The sequence below is a fragment of the Triticum aestivum genome, chromosome 5D, assembly GCF_018294505.1.
Source record: "Triticum aestivum cultivar Chinese Spring chromosome 5D, IWGSC CS RefSeq v2.1, whole genome shotgun sequence".
Classification (NCBI taxonomy): Eukaryota; Viridiplantae; Streptophyta; class Magnoliopsida; order Poales; family Poaceae; genus Triticum; species Triticum aestivum.
This window is the reverse complement of record NC_057808.1, coordinates 541,009,406-541,031,176: the sequence shown is the minus strand read 5'-3', so window position 1 is coordinate 541,031,176 and position 21,771 is coordinate 541,009,406. Positions and strand designations below refer to the sequence as shown.

Sequence of the window (21,771 nt, the reverse complement as noted above, 5' to 3'; positions counted from 1 at the left end):
GGAATTGAGTCTCCTCACCATGATCTGTTGCAACGCAGACGCACCTGGAGGAACAGAACCGGAGGCTGAAGCGAACGCAAATCTGGCCACAGAGCCGCCCCATTGGAATATCGAGAGGTGGATGGACAGACGGTGTACAACGCTAGGCAGAATTCTCTCGTGAAAAAAATGATATGTTAACAGAAAAACGCTGACGTGGCATAGTGGTGAGGTGGATAGGTAGCATGTCAAGATAAATATGATAGTGGGGATGAATCTCTTAGGTATATAGGATGGGGAAAATCCGCACAGAAATGGGTCAGGCCATTCTGCAGGTAGTGAAATGACTACGATATCGCCCGCAAAAAATGACTACATTATCCGGGTTTCGGAACCTTCTGACCGGTTATGGGAAGCTACTACAAGGTTGTTGAACCGGGTTTTTTAATAGTTTTTCTAGCATTTTAGTTTTTTATTTTTGTTTTACTTTTATGTTTGAAAAAATGTTTGGGAATTCAAATATTTTGTTCTAAATTAAGAAAAAGAAAATCTATTTTTGAAAAATGTTCATAAATTTAAAAAATGTTTGTATTTGTTAAAAAATCCCATTTCAAAATTTATTAATGAATTCAAAAAATATTTGTATTTTAAAAATGTTTGGGAATCTAAAAAATGTTCGTGTTTCTAAAACACTGTTCCCGTTTTCAAAATTTTTACACAAATTAAAAAATAGTTAGGATTTTTTAAAAAAAAATCACGTTTTAAACAATTACTCAGAAGTTCAACAATGTTCCTGTTTTCAAATTTTGTTCTGCAGTTTGAATAAATGTTCCTGTTTTCAATAAATGATGACATATTTAAAAAATGTTCACTTTTCAAAAATTGTTCACGTTTTCAGTTATTGTTTGGTTCAAAAATTCTTGACAGATTCAACCAATGTGTTCATAAATTTGAAAAGTGTCCACATTTAAAGATATTTACTTTTTAGAAAAATGTATGTGTTCTCAATTTGAAAAATTGTTCGAATGTGTTGCTGCTGTTAGTTCTTAAAGTGTCGATGTTCATTTTAGTCACGAAAGCTCATCAGCTCCCATGGCTAGCAACGCTCGCTCACGAACGGGTAGGTCTTGCTATCGAGGGTGAATCACTTTCTATGGGCTTCACTGTTTTAGCACTACGATACCACAAACACTTGTGGGTCGGCCCAGTCGCTTGCTCCCTATGCGGAAGATCGACTATTTGTCGTAAATAGCGATAAATAGGACTATCTGTCGCAAATAGCAAATAGGACTTCCTGAGTTATGCTTAGTCCGCAGTTTTCTCGACCTATCTAATACATAATACATATGCTTTTGAGTAAATACACACTACATCGTGGGCCATGTAACACTATGTGTGTACTCTGCTGGTTAAGTTCAAATTTTTTATTTTGATTGGCTTTCTATTAAAATTATTTGTAAAAATATTTAGGAATTTCATTTTGTATGAAATTCATAAATCTTACAGTAAAAAATTTAAAATTGTTCATGAATTTAAACAATAATAATAAATTTTAAACTTATTCATGAATACGAGAATTAAAAGAATGATCATTGTTTTTCTGAGTATGATCACAAATTTTTAAAATGTTCATTGATTTAAAAAAGTTTGTGAATTTAAAAATAGTTCATGAATATGAAAAAATATTTATGTTTTTATATGAATTTCACAGTTTTAGTGTGACAGTACCGCAAATGCTTATGGCCAGCCCCAGACGCTTGCTCCCTATGCGAAAGGTCAACGGCAAATAGGACCTCCCGAGTTATACTTAGTCCGCAGTTTTTCTCGACCGTTAATAGATAACACATATGCTTTTGATTAAACACGCACTACGTCATGGGCCATGTGGCACTATGTGTGTATTCTGCTGGTTAAGTTGAATTTTTAAATGTTAACAAAATTTTGAAAACGTTCATGAATTTAAAAAATTATAATAGATCTAAAATTTATTCATGAATATGAAATAATATTCACGAATAAAAAATGTTCATGAGTTTTAAACATGTTTATAGTTTTTAAATATGATTACAATTTTTTAAGTTTTTTGTGGATGTTAAAATGGTTTGTGAATTTAAAAACTGTTCATGAATATGAAAAAATCTCGATAGATTTTAAATAACTTCATGTTTTAATAAGATCACATATTTTAAAAACCATTTATGAATTTGAATAAATGTTCACGAATTTAAGTGTGTTCCCAAATTGCAAAATAGTGTTTTACCTAGTGAAGATACTAGTCGTGAGGTTAGTAGGTTTTGCTATACTGAGTTGCAACCAGAGTTGAGGGGTCTAAAGGACATTTCGAGGAGGGAGACATTGATGCTACAAGAATGCATGAAGGCAAGGGTAGTATTAATTAGCAACCCCAGATTGACCTCCCTGATGATACTATGCCTGACTTCAAGATCCTGGAGGTCAGTGATAGGACAGATAGGCAAGATGGGCTGGAGAATGAGCCTAAAGAGAAGAATGCTAGGAAGAAATATGATTGGGGGTCCTGTTCAAGCAGCGAGAGAAAGCTCAAGAATTACCAGGTCTCTTCATATCATGGAGAAGGCCAAGCCTCTCAAGATACAGAGGAACCTGGAGGTGCATAAGTAAGAAGATCAAAGGTATGATGGACAGTAACCTTTTTAATGTTCTCCTTGCAGAAGAAATAGTTGATATGTCTCTTACTGTTGGGGTAGTCATCAAGGAAAAATTAAATGCTACTGATGTACTAGATGAATGGGCTTAGTCCCCCATAAGGAAGAAGGCTATCATCCTAAAACAAACACAAATTTACGTTTCTGTTTCTAGATGACTGATCTACAGATGCTTTCTAGAAACTCATACCTGCCTATAGGGGTGCTGGCGCCGCCCTGCTGCAGCGTGGCCGGCAGGGCTTAGCGGGCCCGATTCGGGCCTGGCCTTCCCAGGCGTGGCTTGGTATGCCCTGCTGCTGCGTCCGGACGGCGACCGCGACGGTGCTGGAGGCACGGGCCTCCTGCACGACGGCGGTGGAGGTGGTTCCCTCCCGCGCGGCTACGACGCTGCTGCTCCCATCGACCAATGCCTCCTCTCCTCATTCTCTTGGCCTCGTGGTGGTGATCTCAGTGAGGTGGCGTGGGTGGCGTTGCGACCGCGGTGGCGCATGCTGGTGGGCGGCGAGTTGGCTGGTTGGCTCCGATCCGGTTGGGCGGTGGGGTTTGGAGTTGGGAGAAATCTTGCCGGGTCTTCCGGCTCCGATGCGGTGACGCCTGCGGGTGCCACCATTCTTCCCTGGAGGGTGTCGGTGGTCTTCATTTCCCACTACCCTCCGCGTGCCGGGGGAAACCCTAGGACACGTCCGGGCAGCAGCGTCGTCGGCGTCGCATTCCTTCCTGGAGGTGCTGCTTGGTACGCGGAGGATCGGAGCCTTGGATCGTGGTGGGTCGATTTCGGAGGGCACAGCAGTAGTGGGTCATCCGCGCTTTGTCGAGCTGCCGGTGTTGGCATTGTTTCTTCTTCTTTTTCTTTGGCTTGTTGTGCTGCTCGCCCTAGCGTTTGCTCTGTGATCGGTGTTGGTGCTTTGGAATACAAAGCGGGGGGAAACCCTTTTTCGGTATAGAAACGACAAATATCAGCATTGGCACCACCTGCTTAGCCACTTATTATTCAATGTTTCAGACCAGTAATCTAACATACCAAACATTTGCTAGAGCCTTGAAATTCAAACAAATGAACAACTATGCTGAATTAGCAGGTTCAAGAAAAAACAGCATGCCTGTTCCACCCCACCGCTGGCCAGTGTGGCCCTCATTAGAAGTTCAGAATGGATTAGTCAAGATGCACCCGAAAACCAAGAGCAGGGCATTCTTGCGTAGATGATCTCTACTAAAATTAAATTGCATGTCTATACTTGTTTCTTTCATATTTGTAGTTATTAGCATTTTTTTCTCTCGGTTTTTTGTTTGGTCGAACCATGCTAATTTTGTCCACCAAGTGAATCAGAACAACAATTTTTTTGAGACAATGTCACGAAGCTTTACTCAAACCGCCATAACGTTTACAGGGATGAAATGAATACCATCGGGCTGGCCAAACCAAACATGGCGCCCAAGCCCTAACCCCAAAGCATGAATCAGAACGACAGTGATACATATGAGCTGGTTAAGGACTACGTCCTGGGCCATGTAGCACTATGTGTGTACTTTGCTGGTTAATTTGATTTTTTATTTCGATCGGTTTTTCTATAAAAAATATTAAGGAATTTCATTTATTTTTGAATTCTTAAAGTGTTAATACATTTTTTTAAAACATTCCTGAATTAATAATAAATTAACAATTTATTCATCAATATGAACAAATATTCGTGATTTTTTTAAAATGTTCATGAGTTACAAAAATGTTCATCATATTTTGAATATGATCACCGAATTTAAAAATCTTTGCAGATTAAAATAGGTTTGTGAAGTTAATTTTTTTCACCAATATGTAAAAATCTTTATGTTTTTTAATTTCACTGTTTTAGTGCTACAGTACCAAAAAATTGTGACCCGGCCCAGTCGCTTGCTGCCTATGCGAAAGGTAGGACCTCCCGAGTTATGGTTAGTCTGCAGTTTTTCTCAACCGTTAGCATAGATAATAGTAGTACATAGGCTTTTGAGTAAACACGAACTACACTGTGGGTCATGTAGCACTATGTTTGTACTCTGCTGGTTAAGTTGGATTATTTTCATTTTGATCTGTTTTTCTATAAAATTTATTTTTAAAGTATTGGGGAATATTAATCTTTAAACAATAATAATAAATTTAAAACTTAATCACGAATATGAAAAAAATCACGAATTTTAAATGTCCATTGTTTTCTAAATATGATCAGAAATTTCAAAACTGTTCACGGGTTTAGAAAAGGTCCGTGAATTATCAAACTGTTCAGGAATATGAAAAAATCTTCATTGTTTTTTTAATGAATTTCACTGTTTCAGGTTTACAGTACCGCAAAAGCTTGTGGGTCGGCCGAGTTGCTTGCTCCCTATGCGAAAGGTCGACTTTTTGTCGCAAAGATTGAAAAATAGGACCTCCCGAGTTATGCTTAGTTCACAGTTTTTCTTGACCGTTAATAGATAATACATATGCTTTTGAGTAAACATGCACTATATCGTGGGCCATGTTACATGTGGCACTAAGTGTGTACTCTGCTGGTCAAGTTGAATTTTTAAATGTTAACAAAATTTTAAAAAGTTCATAAACTAAAAATAATAATAAATTAAAACTTATTCATGATTTTTATTTTTTCACGAGTTTTAAAAAAATTCATTGTTTTTAAAATATGGTCACAAATTTTTAAAATGTTTGCGGATAGAAAAAGGTTTGTAAATTTTAAAATTGTTCACAAATATGAAAAAAATCTTCATTGATTTATAAAAAAGTTCATGTTTTCTTAAATCACACATTTGAAAAACCATTTATGAATTTGAATAAATGTTCACGAATTAAAGTGTGTTCCCAAATTTCAAAATAGTGTTTTACCTTGTCAAGATACTAGTGGTGAGGGTACGACGTTTTGCTATACTGAGTTGCAATCATTAGTGGAGGGGTGTGAAGAAGGGAGGTTTTGAGGGGGGTGACATTGATGCTAGAAGAATGCATGAAGGCAAGTGTAGTATTGCTTAGCAACCCCAGCTTGACCTCCCTGATGATACTATGCCTGACTTCAAGATCCTGGAGGTCAGTGATAGGACAGATCGGCAAGGAGAATGAGCCTAAAGAGAAGAATGCTAGGAAGAAATATGATTGGGGTCCTGTTCAAGCAGCGAGAGAAAGCTCAATAATTACTAGGCCTCTTCATATCATGGAGAAGGCCAAGCTTCTCAAGATGCGGAGGAATCTGGAGGTGCATAAGTAAGAAGATTAAAGGTATGCTGAACAGTAACGCTTTCAATGTTCTCCCTGTAGAGAAATAGTTGATATGTCTCTTACTGTTGGGGGTAGTCATTAAGGAAAAATTAAATGCTACTGATGTACTAGATGAATGGGCTTAGTCCCCCATAAGGAAGAAGGATATCATCCTAAAAAACCCGCAAACTTACGTTTCTGTTGCTAGATGACTGACCTACAGATGCTTTCTAGAAACTCATACCTGCCTATATATGTGGTAGTGCAAAATCTTCCAGATTGCAAGGCATCTATGGCCGAACAGCTAAAGAAACAACAAATATCAGCATTGGTACCACCTGCTTAGCCACTTATTATTCAGAGTTTCAGACCAGTAATCTAACATACCAAACACTTGCTAGAGCCAAACCTCCCAGCTCTCGGCATATTGAAATCCAAACAAATGGACAACCATGCTGAATTAACAGGTTCATGAAAAACAGAAGCATGCCCGTTCCACCCCACCGCTGGCTTGTGTGGCCCTCATTAGAAGTTCAGAATGCACTAGTCAAGATCGCACCCGAAAACCCAAAGCAGAGCATTCTTGCTGTAGAGGATCTCTACTGAAATTAAATTGCAAGTCTTTAGTTATTTCTTTTCTATTTGTAGTTATCAGCATTTTTTTCTCTCGGATTTTTGTTTCGTCCAGCCATGCTAATTTTGTCCACCAATTGAATCAGAACAAACAATGATACATATGAGCTGGTTAAATCAACCACTGAATAAACCACAGCAACATTTATAGACCTTTCTCCCCTCGGCTACATACTACCACACTCAAAACATTAAAAATAGAGAGCATTGTTAGTGATGGACCAGCTTATCAACTTGCACCAGGGTCCTGCCCCCAAAAAATTAAAAGCAGAGAGCAATTGCACATCACCACTACTCCACTAGGCTACCTGGTACTTGCACATCAATTCAACTCGTCCAGCTTAACTAGAAGAGGCGTTACAGCACGCAAGTTTTCACGTACTGATTGAAATGTGTTACTTTAGGCGGCTGATGCAGAAAAGCTTAAAGTTGTAGTGAACTCAAGGCAGTGCATAAATAGGCAAGATCATTCCTTGTTACATTTTGCAGGTTACATCAGTGTGACCTCTATTTAAGAAAGACCCAGGTATGAGAGCCCAACAGAAACTCAGGTTACCATGCTTGTATTTACAGCTCCAAATTCTTACTTGTAAGTTGTAACTTAATCTAAATATTTTCGGCACACAATATGAAGATACTTCTATTCACAGGTTGAAAGAAATGTTTTAGCAAGGCTGCAATTTGTACACGTGAAGCTGAATTGAGCGTCTTCTTGAATTCAGTAAGTATCATCCGGCAGAACATGACATCTTCCCAACAACACGAGATGAAATATCTGAACTGAAGTAAATTAAGAGTCTCCAAGATCTTTCAGATAGATGGTATCGATCAAACCTTCTTGCCAGCATTCTGTTGAACCGTTTCTTCCACTAGTGCAGCGACGAGTTGGAGGCAAGTTTCATACGGTCACCATAGCTGATAACCAAAAAAATGTTTCAGTTTTCAAGAACGGAAAGATATTTATTTGAGGCAATTAAAAATAATTTCAATAGTAGCATGCAGTTGGAGTGTTACACAGTAAAAATGGAGGAAACACATCCAAAGATAGAAAAAAGGATAGTTGCAGTTCAGAAGCAATGCTTCAAAATGAGAAATGAAACAAGAAGAAAATACCAATAAGCTTTTACATTGTTCACGAATGCATTCAAGCGAAATGGACTTCACATCAACCTTCATCAAGGCAAGGCATAGAGATGATATCAAGAAAAACAAGGAAACAAGCTAGACCATATCCACCATGAGGAAGGCCTGTTTGGTCAAGTTCAGAGCAAAAATGAGGATAAAATTGATATATTTATCCAGAGATTGTTAATTACCTTAGTTTTCTGAAAGCCTCCATGGTGAATTTCTTGCCGAAGACGAAACACCAATCTCCTGTCATTGGTTCACAGTCAGAACAGATATCCAACAATGCAGAGATCCAAGCAATAAATTAAGCGAGGATGAAAGTCGAAGGGTGGAGATACCTATTGCTGCCTCAGGGATGTGGGCAATTTTTTTTCCGTTCAGGGCTTCCATGTTTTGTAATCTTCTTCTCCAGCTCTGGATGACATTCTATAAGATCGAAGCACTTCAAGGAGGAGGGAAGAGACGGAAGTGACTGGAGTTGCCCAGCACCAAGTAGGGCAAAGTTCTCGAGAAAGCACAGATCTTTCATTCTTGGTGGGAACGATTTCAAGTCACATGCACCAGATATATACAGACAACAGAGGGATTGGAGGTTCTGTAGCAGCCATTGTTCAGGTAAGCTCTCCATCTCAGACCCATTCATAATATCCAGCTTTTCGGTGTGGCAAAGACTCTTTAGCGGCTCAAGAAGCAGCGGCAGATCAATCTGAATAGTACGTATCTGCAGTGAGCTGCCGGGCTCCACGCCACCAGAACCAGATGCAACTCTATTTAGCGAGGAGGACCCAGCCTTTGCGAGTGTGCTGCACCTTCTGATTTTTAACCTGAAGAGTGATGGAAGTGATCCGAGCCCTCCCAAGGACGAGAGATTCTCACATCCCTCTATGTGCACATAAGTCAGCACTCTTGAACACATCCCCTGAGGGGGGAGACACCAAGCTCGAGCAGTTGTGCAAATTGAGCGCACATAAGTTGGTGAGCAGTTGCAGTGATCCGAGCAGTGGAGGTTCCAAGTAGTCACAGGAGATAGCCAGGTTCCTTAGTGACAATGGCAAGTGCATATCTTTGGCATCTCTTATCATCCTCAACTTTGGGCATTCCATTATTTTGAGCTCCTTAAGCTCTCTCATTTCTTCAAATGGTATGGACGCGGACTCCAGATGTACACAATCAACCAAACGTAGGACACTGAGAGTTCTCATGTACAGTTTTTGCTCCAAAAGACTCCCTTCCAGAGAAGTTAAGCATGGACATTTGGTGACAGTTATGAAATCCAGCTTAGATGATCTGGGCTCGATGCTCTCACTGGATATCTTGCCAATCGAAGCAAGTTTGGTCAGACCAACATCTTTTATTAGCAATGATTCTAGGCTTGGAGGTAGAATAGGTAATTCCCTCAGTTTTTGGCATTCAATTACATCCAAACTTTTAAGGCTTTGAGGTAACAACAACTCCGTTGAGCTACTGCTGCTGGACATGTCAGATGATCGACTAATCTGTCCTAGCTTAGGAAGGTCGTACAACATTAGTTCGTTCAGCATTACTAACTCACCAAGAGAGGGAAGATATTCCCAGTTCATACAGCCTTTGAACTGGAGTGTCACCATGTTTTTGAGAGAGCAATTCTCAATCAAAAATGGAATTTTGGGACCTGCATAACCATTAATTTCCAATACGCTAATATTAACGTTTGGCTCAAGGTTGTCAAGATTCAAATCATCTGTCATTTGACCAGCTCTAGGCCACTTCAGAGATAACTTGTTGAGACGCTGTTTTTCCTTCAACTTGGCATTCTTAGCTTCTTCATAACTCTGAAAATTCTCAAGATCCTCCAAACCCAATTCACCGAGATCTCTTAAGTTCCCAACTGCACTTATTTCGTTGCATTTTGTTCCTCCTACCCGGTAGTCATGTAGTTCCTGAAGAGAAGTGAGCTTGCTTATGCAGAAATTACCAAATCCACTCACTCCAAAGGATACATACCGCAAGCGCTCAAGGTACCCTAAGTATCTGGATTCATATGTTTCGGTCTCCAAGCCACCCTAACACATCAAAGTACCATCAAGTGATGAAGTTTGGCAACCCCACGTATCATGCCTGGTGATATTCGAGGCACATAGATATATCGAAGATGTTTTAAGTTACCAAACTTAAACTTGTCAGCAAAGCAGAATTCTTGTGAGTCATATAGACGCAACGATTTGGAGCTCTCAACAACCATTTCAAGTGCACAAACTACATCATTTTTAACCCAAGGGTCAGTGTGAATGATAATAGTGCGCAAGTTCTTGAAACGGGAGAATTTCTTGACATCATCAGCAGAGAAATTGTCAATATTGGCAATACAGAGGTGTCAGAGTGTGTCTTTTTCATCTTTAAGCTGGACAGGATTATCTATTCTTGCACATTCACCAGTGGACACGTTCCTCGCCAATTCGTGCATCAAATCATGCATGACATACCATTCTTCTTCCAATTGACCATCTCTTGACTTCATATTGGAGAATGACTTTCTAGTTAGCTGAGCCAAGTACTCTTCTGCAGTTTCCTCCAAAGTGTGGGTGTCGCTTAGAGCTTGTGAGATCAATCCTGAGCCAATCCATAGTTGCACCAATTTTTTCTTCAGAAATCCATAGTCATCGCGAGGAATTATGCAACAATAGCGAAAACAAATCTGCAACTCTGTTGGTAGGTGGTAGTAGCTTAATCTGAGAACCCTCATAATATCCTCCTCTGTTCCTTTAAAATGCTCCAATCCTTTGTGCAAAAATCTGCTCCAGTACTCAACCGTTGCCTTGCCTTGCAAATGCTCACCAACAACCTTAGTTAGCAAGGGACATCCTAGCAGTTTCTTTGCAATCTGTTCTCCAATTAACGTCAAATTTCCATAATCTGCTGGATTCTTCAACCCGGAAAAGGCATGATGAGTGAAGAGCTCGAAAGTTTCATCTTCTTCTAGTCCTTGCAATGTCAGGCACTGATCTGTTTCGACCCCCATTACTCTGGCAGCCATGTCCGCTACAGATTGCATACGGGTTGTCAACAAAATTTTACTTCCAGCATTGTTCAGTTTCTTCAATGGAGCAAATAACTTTTCCCATTCATCCCTTTTCTTATCTTCCCAAACATCATCTAGAACTAGCAAAAATTTATCAGACTTGAGCTTTTCTTTCAGGTCTCGCTGTAGTGGTTCCAGCTGATCAGCCTTTGGTTTTGCGCCCGTAGTGCATTCCAATATTTTTCTCGTCAGTGATGTTGCGTCAAAGCTAGTTGACACAGTGACCCATATGAGCTTAAAATGATCCAACACCTCTTGCTGTTCGCATATGGTCTGCGCCAAACTTGTCTTCCCCATGCCACCATGGCCAACGACTGAAAGAATAGAAAGAATATTGGTCTGACTTGATGTATTTGCTAGCCATCCAATGATCTTCTCCTTCTCCTTTTCTCGTCCAACGAAAATAGTCGCACTCAACGTAGAACCAGTTTGGCGATCATTGTCCGCTTGCACTTGCTGCTGACTGCTGGAGAAAGCTCCATTGAGATGGTCTGTGAGGCTGAGGAAACTGTCAACACCACCAACAGCCTTATCTAAAGCATCCACCAATTTCATCAGCCTTCTGACAATGTCACCATCAGCAACTTTTTTGAGAGTTTTGACACTCTTAACGGATTTCACAAACTTGTGCTTCATCTTGTCAAACGGAGAACCCCGTTCAGCAATCTTTTGATCATTGGCCTTCTCCTTGAGCTCATAGTATTCAAGCTCATCGATGGCGTCCTCGGCCGCCTCGACGGCGTCCCTCAGCTGCCATAGCCACGCATCCAAGGCGCTGCTCTGCTCTTTGACATATTCCGGGTTGACGGCATCGAACACTGCTTGGATCTTGGGCATGGCGAGCACGAGTCTATTTTTCACCTCATCCATGTGTGGAGACTCGAAGTATTTGCCGACATAGGTGAAAGCTTTATTGACCAAGAAAGATATGGCCGGAGTTGCTACAAACTTCCCTGCAAAAACGAGTGCGGCTGGGACTGGCATCTCTGTGGATGGATGGTTTTGCCTTGTGCAGTGTGTGTTGGTGTGAGACTGACAAACGAAGGCTTGTCCGGGCTTCTCTGTGGATGGATGGGTCTGCAAAACGAGCTCAGCTGGGACTGGTGGATGGATGGATGGCTCTGCCTTGTGCAATGTACTGTATGTTGGTGTGAGACTGACTAACGAAGGCTGGTCCGAGCTTCTCTGCGGATGGATGGTTCTGCAAAAACGAGCGCATCTGGGACTGGTGGATGGATGGTTCTGCCTTGTGCAATGTGTGTTGGTGTGAGACTGACAAACGAAGGCTGGTCCGGGCTTCTCTGTGGATGGATGGTTCTGCAAAAAACGATGTGTGTTGGTCAGCACTCAGCAATGTGCAAACGAATTGGAGGCGACGAAGGAGTCGTAGGAAGCGAGGGGAAGAGACAGAGTATACCTGTTGGGACGATGCCCTCCACTCGGCGAAATCCTTGGCTTCACCTCCCGCTCCTAGCTAGATTGCTGGCTCCTCGCGACAAATCCGGAGCTGACAAGCTTGCTCGTCAGCTAACTCCACTCCGTCCTCTGGATTACTGGCTCCCCACGACGGACTACATGGAGCTGGCTGGCTTAACACTGGTCAGCAGGTGCGGCGCGGAGCTCGGTTTCAGCGACTCGGCTAGATTGAACTACAATCGGCTCTCTGCTCCACCCTTTCTGCTCAGTGGAGCTGGAGCGTTGGGCGCTGCTCCCGGAGCGGAGTTGTGTGGATTGCAATAGGCTGGATGTGGGAGTAGGGGGATTCAGGAGAGAGGAGGGGAAAGTTGAGTGAGGAAGAAGGATCTAGGGGCAGGATCAACAAGGATGTAGCCGGAGTTGTGCTACAGACTTCCCTGCAAAAACGAGTGCAGCAGTGCGAGAGGTGCTTTATAATGGGTTTAATCTTGTGGTGTCCTCACCTAGTGACAGAAGGGGTAATGAGGCACGTATTGTATTGTTGTGATTAAGGGTAAAATGATTGGGCTTATTCATATTGGTTGGGTTTACTTTGTCTACATCATGTCATCTAGCTTAAGGCGTTACTCTGTTTGTCATGAACTTAATACCACAGATACATGCTGGATACCGGTTGATTGGTGGATTACTAGTGTAGATGCAGGCAGGAGTCGGTCTACTTGTCTCGGACGTGATGCCTATATACATGATCATTGCCGTGAATACGTCATAACTATGTGTTTCTCTATCAATTGTTCAACAATAATTTGTCTATCCACCGTATGGTATGTGTTTGACAGAAAAGCATTTAGTGAAAACTATGGCCCCGTCTCTACTTTTATCATATTATAAAAACCAAAAATACTTTGCTACAATTTATTTACTTTTATTTTGTTTTGCAATTTATCTATCTACCTATACAAGATTTGATCCTTTCAAGTAACGAGTTCAAGGGGATTGACAACCCTCTTGCCCGCGTTGGGTGCAAGTATTTGCTTTTGTGTGTGCAGGTGCTGTTCACGAGGCTTTGCGTGATTCTCCAATTTTTTTGGTAAACCTTGGTTCTCACTCAGGGAAATTCTTATCTCTACTGTACTGCTTCATCCTTTCTCTTCGGGTAAAATCTCAACATAGCTCACAAGTAGCAGGGATGTGAAGGGATTGAAGAAAAAAAAGGAAAGTTATGATTCTGGTCATAACGTAGAAGGAAGGTTCAGATACAAGAGTAGGAAGGCATTACATATATCTATCAATCGGTCAATCAAATTTTTGCATCAAAAAAGACCAAAAAAACTAGCGAGAGGTGTGGTTGAAAAATAATTTTAGGGATGAGGTGGTTCGTGCGATGGCAGTGATCGTTGGAGGTGAGAAATCTGGAAGCGAGGAAGCAATCGACCAACTTCCCTTCAATAGTTGAGATAATTTTAGAATATGTTTCAATAAAAATTAAATGTCCTTTGTGCTCCGTATTTTGATAATATTCCATAACAAATTAAGTAGCTACATAATGATTTCATAACGTAATTTGTTTCTATGGTGTAGGTGCGTCATGATTTACATGTTAGTTTCCTTGAAATCCATCATTTGTTTCCTAATGCAAATTGCGCTAATGAGAGGTATTGGTTAATTTGGGTAAGTTAGAAAAGTTAGATACGTGATATTTTTACGTTAGGAAAGTGTTGGTTTGCAAGGAAAGAGAGTATTTTTAAGTTATTTAATTGCATTGATGAGAGGGATCGGTTGATTTGTGTGAGTTAGGAAAGTTAGATCCATGGTCTTTTGTATGTTAGAAAAGTGTTGTTTTGCAAAGAAAGTGTGCATTTCTATGTCATTTAATTGCATTGATGGGAGGGGTCGGTTGATTTGGGTAAATTAGAAAAGTTAGATCCATGATATATTTTTTACGTTTGGAAATTGCTGGTTTAATAGGAAAGAGTTGATTTGTATGTTATTTGTTTCCTTATAATCCAGTGAAAAGGGTGATGGGAGGTGAGGCAAAAATAAACCAGTGAGAGGTGAGGCGAAAATAAACCTATGAAAGAGGGTGGTGGGAGGTGAGATGAAAAAAATCGTGTATGCCAGCCTACCAACTCCCCCTTTAGGAGTAGAGAATAGCAGAGATACAGGTTGAAGATGAAGGAAATATGCCCTAGAGGCAATAATAAAGTTGTCATTTATATTTCCTTATATCATGATAAATGTTTATTATTCATGCTAGAATTGTGTTAACCGGAAACTTAGTACATGTGTGAATACATAAACAAACAGAGTGTCACTAGTATGCCTCTACTTGACTAGCTCGTTAATCAAAGATGGTTAAGTTTCCTAGCCATGGACAAAGAGTTGTCATTTGATAAGCGGGATCACATCATTAGAGAATGATGTGATTGAGTTGACCCATCCGTTAGCTTAGCACGATGATCGTTACAGTTTCATTGCTACTGCTTTCTTCATGACTTATACATGTTCCTCAGACTATGAGATTATGCAACTCCCGAATACCGGAGGAACACCTTGTGTGCTATCAAACATCACAACGTAACTGGGTGATTATAAAGATGCTCTACAGGTGTCTCCGATGGTGTTTGTTGAGTTGGCATAGATCAAGATTATGATTTGTCACTCCGGGTATCGGAGAGGTATCTCTGGGCCCTCTCGTAATGCACATGACTATAAGCCTTGCAAGCAATGTGACTAATGAGTTAGTTACGGGATGATGCATTACGAAATGAATAAAGAGACTTGTCGGTAACGAGATTGAACTAGGTATTGAGATACCGACGATCGAATCTCGGGCAAGTAACATACCGATGACAAAGGGAACAACGTATATTGTTATGCGGTTTGACCGATAAAGATCTTCGTAGAATATGTAGGAACCAATATGAGCATCCAGGTTCCGCTATTGGTTATTGACTGGAGATGAGTCTCGGTCATGTCTACATAGTTCTCGAACCCGTAGGGTCCGCACGCTTAACGTTCTGTGACGATTTGTATTATGGGTTATGTGATTTGATGACCAAAGTTTGTTCGGAGTCCCAGATGAGATCGGGGACATGACGAGGAGTCTCGAAATGGTCGAGATGTAAAGATCGATATATTGGAAGGCTATATTCGGACATCGAAAAGGTTCCGAGTGATTCGGGTATTTTTCGGAGTACCGGAGAGTTACGGGAATTCGTATTGGGCCTTAATGGGCCATACGGGAAAGGAGAGAAAGGCCTCAAGGGTGGCCGCGCCCCTTCCGCATGGACTGGTCCGAATTGGACTAGGGAAAGGGGGCGCCCCCTTCCTTCCTTCTCCTTCTCCCTTCCCTTTTTCCTATTCCGTGGGGTGGAATCCGACTAGGGAGTCCTAGTAGGACTCCACACTTTGGGCGCGCCCTATGAGGGATGGCCTCCTCCTCCCTCCATCCTTTATATACGTGGCCAGGGGGCACCCCATAGACACACAAGTTGATTCTTTCCAGCCATGTGCGGTGCCCCCCTCTCGGTCATATCGTAGCAGTGCTTCGGCGAAGCCCTGTTCCGGTAGCATCATCATCACCGTCGTCACGCCGTCGTGCCGACGAAGCTCTCCCTCGACACTCTGCTGGATCGTGAGTTCGTGGGACATCACCGAGCTGAACGTGTGCAGATCGCGGAGGTGCCGTACTTTCGGTACTAGGATTGGTCGATCGTGAAGACGTACGACTACATCAACCGCGTTGTCATAACGCTTCCACTTACGGTCTACGAGGGTATGTAGACGATACTCTCCCTTCTCGTTGCTATGCATCACCATGATCTTGCGTGTGCGTAGGAAACTTTTGAAATTACTGCGTTCCCCAACAATGGCATCCGAGCCAGGTCTATGAGTAGATGTTATATGCACGAGTAGAACACAAAGGAGTTGTGGGCGTGGGTATATACATATTGCTTGCCGTCACTAGTTGATTCTTGATTCAGCAGTATTGTCGGATGAAGCGGCTCAAACCGACATTACGCGTACGCTTACGCGAGACTGGTTCTACCGACGTGCTTCGCACACAGGTGGCTAGTGGGTGTCTGTTTCTCCAACTTTAGTTGAATCGGATTCAATGAACAGGGTTCTTTCTAAAGATCAAAAAGCAATCACTATACCGCGTTGTGGTTTTTGATGTGTAGGTAAGAACGGTTCTTGCTCAGCCCGTAGCAGCCACGTAAAACTTGCTACAACAAAGTAGAGGACGTCTAACTTGTTTTTGCAGGGCATGTTGTGATGTGATATGGTCAAGACGTGATGAGATATAAATTGTTGTATGAGATGACCATGTTTTGTTAAAGTTATCGGCAACTGGCAGAAGCCTTATGGTTGTCTCTTTATTGCATAAGATGCAAGCGCCATACAATTGCTTTACTTTATCGCTATGCGATAACAATAGTTGCAAAAGCAATAGTTGGCGAGACGACCATGTGACGACACGTTGATAGAGATCAAGATGATGGAGATCATGGTGTCATGCTGATGACGATGGAGATCATGACGGTACTTTGGAGATGGAGATCAAAGGCACAAGATGGTGATGGCCATATCATGTCACATATTTTGATTGCATATGATGTTTATCCTTTATGCATCTTATTTTGCTTAGTTCGGCGGTAGCATTATAAGATGATCTCTCACTAAATTTCAAGGTATAAGTGTTCTCCGTGAGTATGCACCGTTGCGACAGTTCTTCGTGCTGAGACACCATGTGATGATCGGGTGTGATAAGCTCTACGTTCACATACAACGGGTGCAAGCCAATTTTGCACATGCAGAATACTCGGGTTAAACTTGACGAGCCTAGCATATGCAGATATGGCTTCGGAACACTGAGACCGAAAGGTCGAGCGTGAATCATATAGTAGATATGATCAACATAGTGATGTTCACCATTGAAAACTACTCCATCTCACGTGATGATCGGACATGGTTTAGTTGATATGGATCACGTGATCACTTAGATGATTAGAGGGATGTCTATCTAAGTGGGAGTTCTTAAGTAATATGATTAATTGAACTTAAATTTATCATGAACTTAGTCCTGATAGTATTTGCATATCTATGTTGTAGATCAATTGCTCGCGTATAGCTTCCCCGTTTTATTTATGATATGTTCCTAGAGAAAACTATGTTGAAAGATGATAGTAGCAATGATGCGGATTGGATCCGTGATCTGAGGATTATCCTCGTTGCTACACAGAAGAATTATGTCCTTGATGCACCGCTAGGTGACATAACTATTGGAGGAGCAAATGCAGACGTTATGAACATTTGATAAAGCTCGGTATGATGACTACTTAATAGTTTAGTGCATCATGCTTTACGGCTTAGAACCGGGACTTCAAAAATGTTTTTGAACGCCACAGAGCATATAAGATGTTCTAAGAGTTTAAATTGGTATTTCATACTCATGCCCGTGTCGAGAGGTAGGAGACCTCTGATATGTCTCCAACGTATCTATAATTTTTGATTGTTCCATGCTATTATATTATCAACCTTAGATGTTTTATATGCATTTATATGCTATTTTATATGATTTTGGGACTAACCTATTAACCTAGAGCCCAGTGCCAGTTTCTGTTTTTTTCCATGTTTTTGAGTTTTACAGAAAAGGAATACCAAACGGAGTCCAATTGGCGTGCCAATTTTTGACGATTTTTTATGGACCAAAAGAAGACCCCGGAGTAAAAGAGTTGGGCCAGAAGAGTCCCGGGCCATCCACGAGGGTGGGGGCGCGCCCACCCCCCGGGCGCGTGGGCCTACCTCGTGGACGACTCGGGCACCTCCTTGACGTGAGACCTACGCCAAAAATTCCTATAAATATTGAAACCTTCAGAAAATAACCTAGATCGGGAGTTCCGCCGCCGCAAGCCTCTGTAGCCACCGAAAACCAATCTAGACCCATTCCGGAGGGGGGAATCCCTCTTCGGTGGCCATCTTCATCATCCCGCCGCTCTCCATGACGAGGAGGGAGTAGTTCACCCTCGGGGCTGAGGGTATGTACCAGTAGCTATGTGTTTGATCTCTCTCTCTCTCTCTCTCTCTCTCTCTCTCTCGTGTTCTTGATTCGGCACGATCTTGATGTATCGCGAGCTTTGCCATTATAGTTGGATCTTATGATGTTTCTCCCCCTCTACTCTCTTGTGATGAATTGAGTATTCCCTTTGAAGTTATCTTATCGGATTGAGTCTTTAAGGATTTGAGAACACTTGATGTATGTCTTGCATGTGCTTATGTGTGGTGACAATGGGATATCACGTGATCCACTTGTTGTATGTTTTGGTGATCAACTTGCGAGTTCCGTGACCTTGTGAACTTATGCATAGGGGTTGGCACACGTTTTCGTCTTGACTCTCCGGTAGAAACTTTGGGGCACTCTTTGAAGTACTTTGTGTTGGTTGAATAGATGAATCTGAGATTGTGTGATGCATATCGTATAATCATACCCACGGATACTTGAGGTGACATTGGAGTATCTAGGTGACATTAGGGTTTTGGTTGATTTGTGTCTTAAGGTGTTATTCTAGTACGAACTCTATGATAGGTCGAACGGAAAGAATAGCTTCGTGTTATTTTACTACAGACTCTTGAATAGATCGATCAGAAAGAATAACTTTGAGGTGGTTTCGTACCCTACAATAATCTCTTCGTTTGTTCTCCGCTATTAGTGACTTTGGAGTGACTCTTTGTTGCATGTTGAGGGATTGTTATATGATCCAATTATGTTATTATTGTTGAGAGAACTTGCACTAGTGAAAGTATGAACCCTAGGCCTTGTTTCCTAGCATTGCAATACCGTTTTCGCTCTCTTTTATCATTAGTTACCTTGCTGTTTTTATATTTTCAGATTACAAAAACCTATATCTACTATCCATATTGCACTTGTATCACCATCTCTTCGCCGAACTAGTGCACCTATACAATTTACAATTGTATTGGGTGTGTTGGGGACACAAGAGACTCTTTGTTATTTGGTTGCAGGGTTGCTTGAGAGAGACGATCTTCATCCTACGCCTCCCACGGATTGATAAACCTTAGGTCATCCACTTGAGGGAAATTTGCTACTGTCCTACAAACCTCTGCACTTGGAGGCCCAACAACGTCTACAAGAAGAAGGTTGTGTAGTAGACATCAAGCTCTTTTCCGGCGCCGTTGCCGGGGAGGTGAGTGCTTGAAGGTATATCTTTAGATCTTGCAATCGAATCTTTTTGTTTCTTGTTTTATCACTAGTTTAGTTTATAAAAGAAAACTACAAAAAAATGGAATTGAGGGTACCACATATGCTTCATCTTTTTAATATCTTTCATGAAAATAAGGATTCCGATAATTGTGCCAAAGTGTTAGAAGAAGAACGCATTAGAATGTTTGGCACTAAATCTTTGAATGATGAGCATGATTGCAATGTTATTAGTACGAACTCTTTGAATATCCATAGTACTAATGATGATTGCACTAGTCATGATGAAAATGTCTCTTATAAGCATGTTAACTTTTGTGGAATACATAGAGCTTGCAAGCACACACCAAATAGGGAAGATAGATTTTGCAAGAGGCATAAGTATTTGGAAACTAAATGGTTGCAAGAAAGGCTAGATGATTGTGCTGAAAGATTCAATATTTATCGCCATCCTTGTGAACTTTGCAATGAACATGGTCATTTAAAGCTCCAATGCTATTTGTTTCATGATCAAATCGTGTCAAAAAATTGTGATAACTTGATTATCCTTGATCATCATAAAGAGCTTAGTCTTCTTTTGGGGTATGAAGAAATGAAACGTATAACTGACACTACTAGGGAAAACCTTATACACAGAACATTAGCAGTAGCGCGGGCTAAAAACACACGCTGGTGCTAAATAGCAGCAGCGCGGTGTTGTAAACGGCGCTACAGATACAGTTATAGCAGTAGCGCGCCCGAGTACAAAAGCGCTACTACTAAAATTCCCACGGCTTAGCCGATAGGCTGCACATAGTAGTAGCGATCTTCGCCGAACCGCGCTACCACTATTTGCTTTGTAGCAGTGCATTTACGCTGAAGGGTGCTACTGCTAAAGTAAATAAAATTAAATGGAAAGCAAATAGAAAATTAAATGAAAATGAAAGAAATACAAAAAGGTGAAAGGAAAAAAATAAAATGTAAAGAAAAATAAATGAAAAAGGGGAAAAAGAGAATGGTATAGCAGTAGCGCGTATCCAGGAACGCGCTGTAGCTATGTTAGCAGTAGCGCACTTCCTGGAACGTGCTACTGCTACTTCTGACTAAACCGCTCGATTCGTTTTTCCCAACGGCCACTTCCCCCAAATTGCAACTCCTCCGCTGTCGCCGCCGCCGTCGCCCGTCGGCCGCCGCGCGCTCTCCCGCCTCAACGCCGCCCCCGACCCCGGATTCGACGCCGCTCCCGACCCCGACCTCGACGCCGCCCTCCGGCGTGCGCCCGAGCCCCGACCCCGACCTCGACGCCGCCTGCCCCTCCCTCGCCGCAGTCACCGTAAGGCTCTGCCTCTCCTCTCCCCTACCCTCCTCTCTCTCTCTCTCTCTGCTAGGGCAATTTATATATGTGTTGATGCTGTGTTGATGTTCGTATGAACCCTAGATTTGTTTAGGGCAGTAGGCATTTTTTAGCATTTAGGAAAAATGATTAGCAATTTTTTTAGGAAATTAGCTAGGGCAATTTTTTATGAAAATGCCTAAACAGTAATTTCATTTGCATATTGTTGTTATATGATATATGTCATTGATGTTCATTTGCATATTCCATCATTGAAGTGGTTCGATTGTGCCCAAGTGGCTTTGTTGTTTCCAGGAAATGAAGCCGAGTGGCCTATGTTTTACCGGAATGTTGATTCATTTCCGTTCCGGCAAATTTCAGGTTCTTGATTTGTCCACTTTTTAGCAAAAGTCATGCCGAAGTTTTCCATGAATTTCGGCATGACTTGTGCTACAAACTAGGACATATCGAGTGCCCGGGATTTGCCGCACCGGGAAGGAGTCAACATTCCTGCAAAGCATAGGCCTTTTTTATGTCATTATTCATTTTATTAGGTATAGAATTAATTGACTAGATTTAATCGTAAGAACTAGTTGAATTAATAGAACTAGTTGAACATGTCACATTTGTTGTTATTTTTTAGTTAAAGCAATTTTTCGCGCATCGACATCGACGATGCCTATCCCGCATCCTCGTCGTCGAGTCGGCGGAGGGCACCTGCGTCACCAGATGGGCCATGTCCGGGACTGGGCTCCGCCGGGGTGGTACTGGGGGGCGCAGGTTGGTGAGGAGCCAGCTTGTCGTTGACCCGAACCTTCTTTGGTGGCGGTCGCGTGGGCTAGTGACGGTCCAAAGGCTCGAGGACCCCGCGGAGGTGGTGCGTCACCATGTCAGTGAGGAGGACGCGCATGTCAGTCGCTACTTGTTTGCGTTGGAGCACAGGTTCTCCAATACCTGGCAAGTTCTCCAGGGATCTCACTGGAGCTATGATCCTGTGATGGTTCCTTCACTTTGGGTGTCCACCGCCGGCGCCGATACCCGTCGTGCGCTAGGGTTTTAGTTGTATTAGTGATGTTATATGTATGATACTATTCGGGATGTATTAGTGATAATATTCGGCGATGT

General features: G+C 41.9%; 1 protein-coding gene across 1 annotated transcript; it reads right to left on the bottom strand.

The window, feature by feature from the left end:
• Positions 1 to 7,987: 7,987 nt before the first annotated feature.
• On the bottom strand, positions 7,988 to 11,680 carry LOC123126081 (putative disease resistance protein RGA1). The gene is made up of 4 exons (XM_044546486.1): positions 10,051 to 11,680; positions 9,722 to 9,873; positions 8,515 to 9,680; positions 7,988 to 8,462 (listed from the first exon to the last, which is right to left on the bottom strand). Exons 1-4 carry the CDS (start codon positions 11,678 to 11,680, stop codon positions 7,988 to 7,990), a joined length of 3,423 nt encoding a protein of 1,140 aa, XP_044402421.1.
• Positions 11,681 to 21,771: the final 10,091 nt, after the last annotated feature.

Excerpts from the sequence above, each read along its gene's own strand:
- LOC123126081 (XM_044546486.1), bottom strand. The coding sequence starts at position 11,680 with ATGCCAGTCCCAGCCGCACTCGTTTTTGCAGGGAAGTTTGTAGCAACT. Across the intron at positions 9,681-9,721 it reads CACCAGGCATGATACGTGGG|GGTGGCTTGGAGACCGAAAC; the intron begins GTTGCCAAACTT and ends TTGATGTGTTAG. Across the intron at positions 8,463-8,514 it reads TTATGTGCACATAGAGGGAT|GTTAAAAATCAGAAGGTGCA; the intron begins GTGAGAATCTCT and ends ATCACTCTTCAG.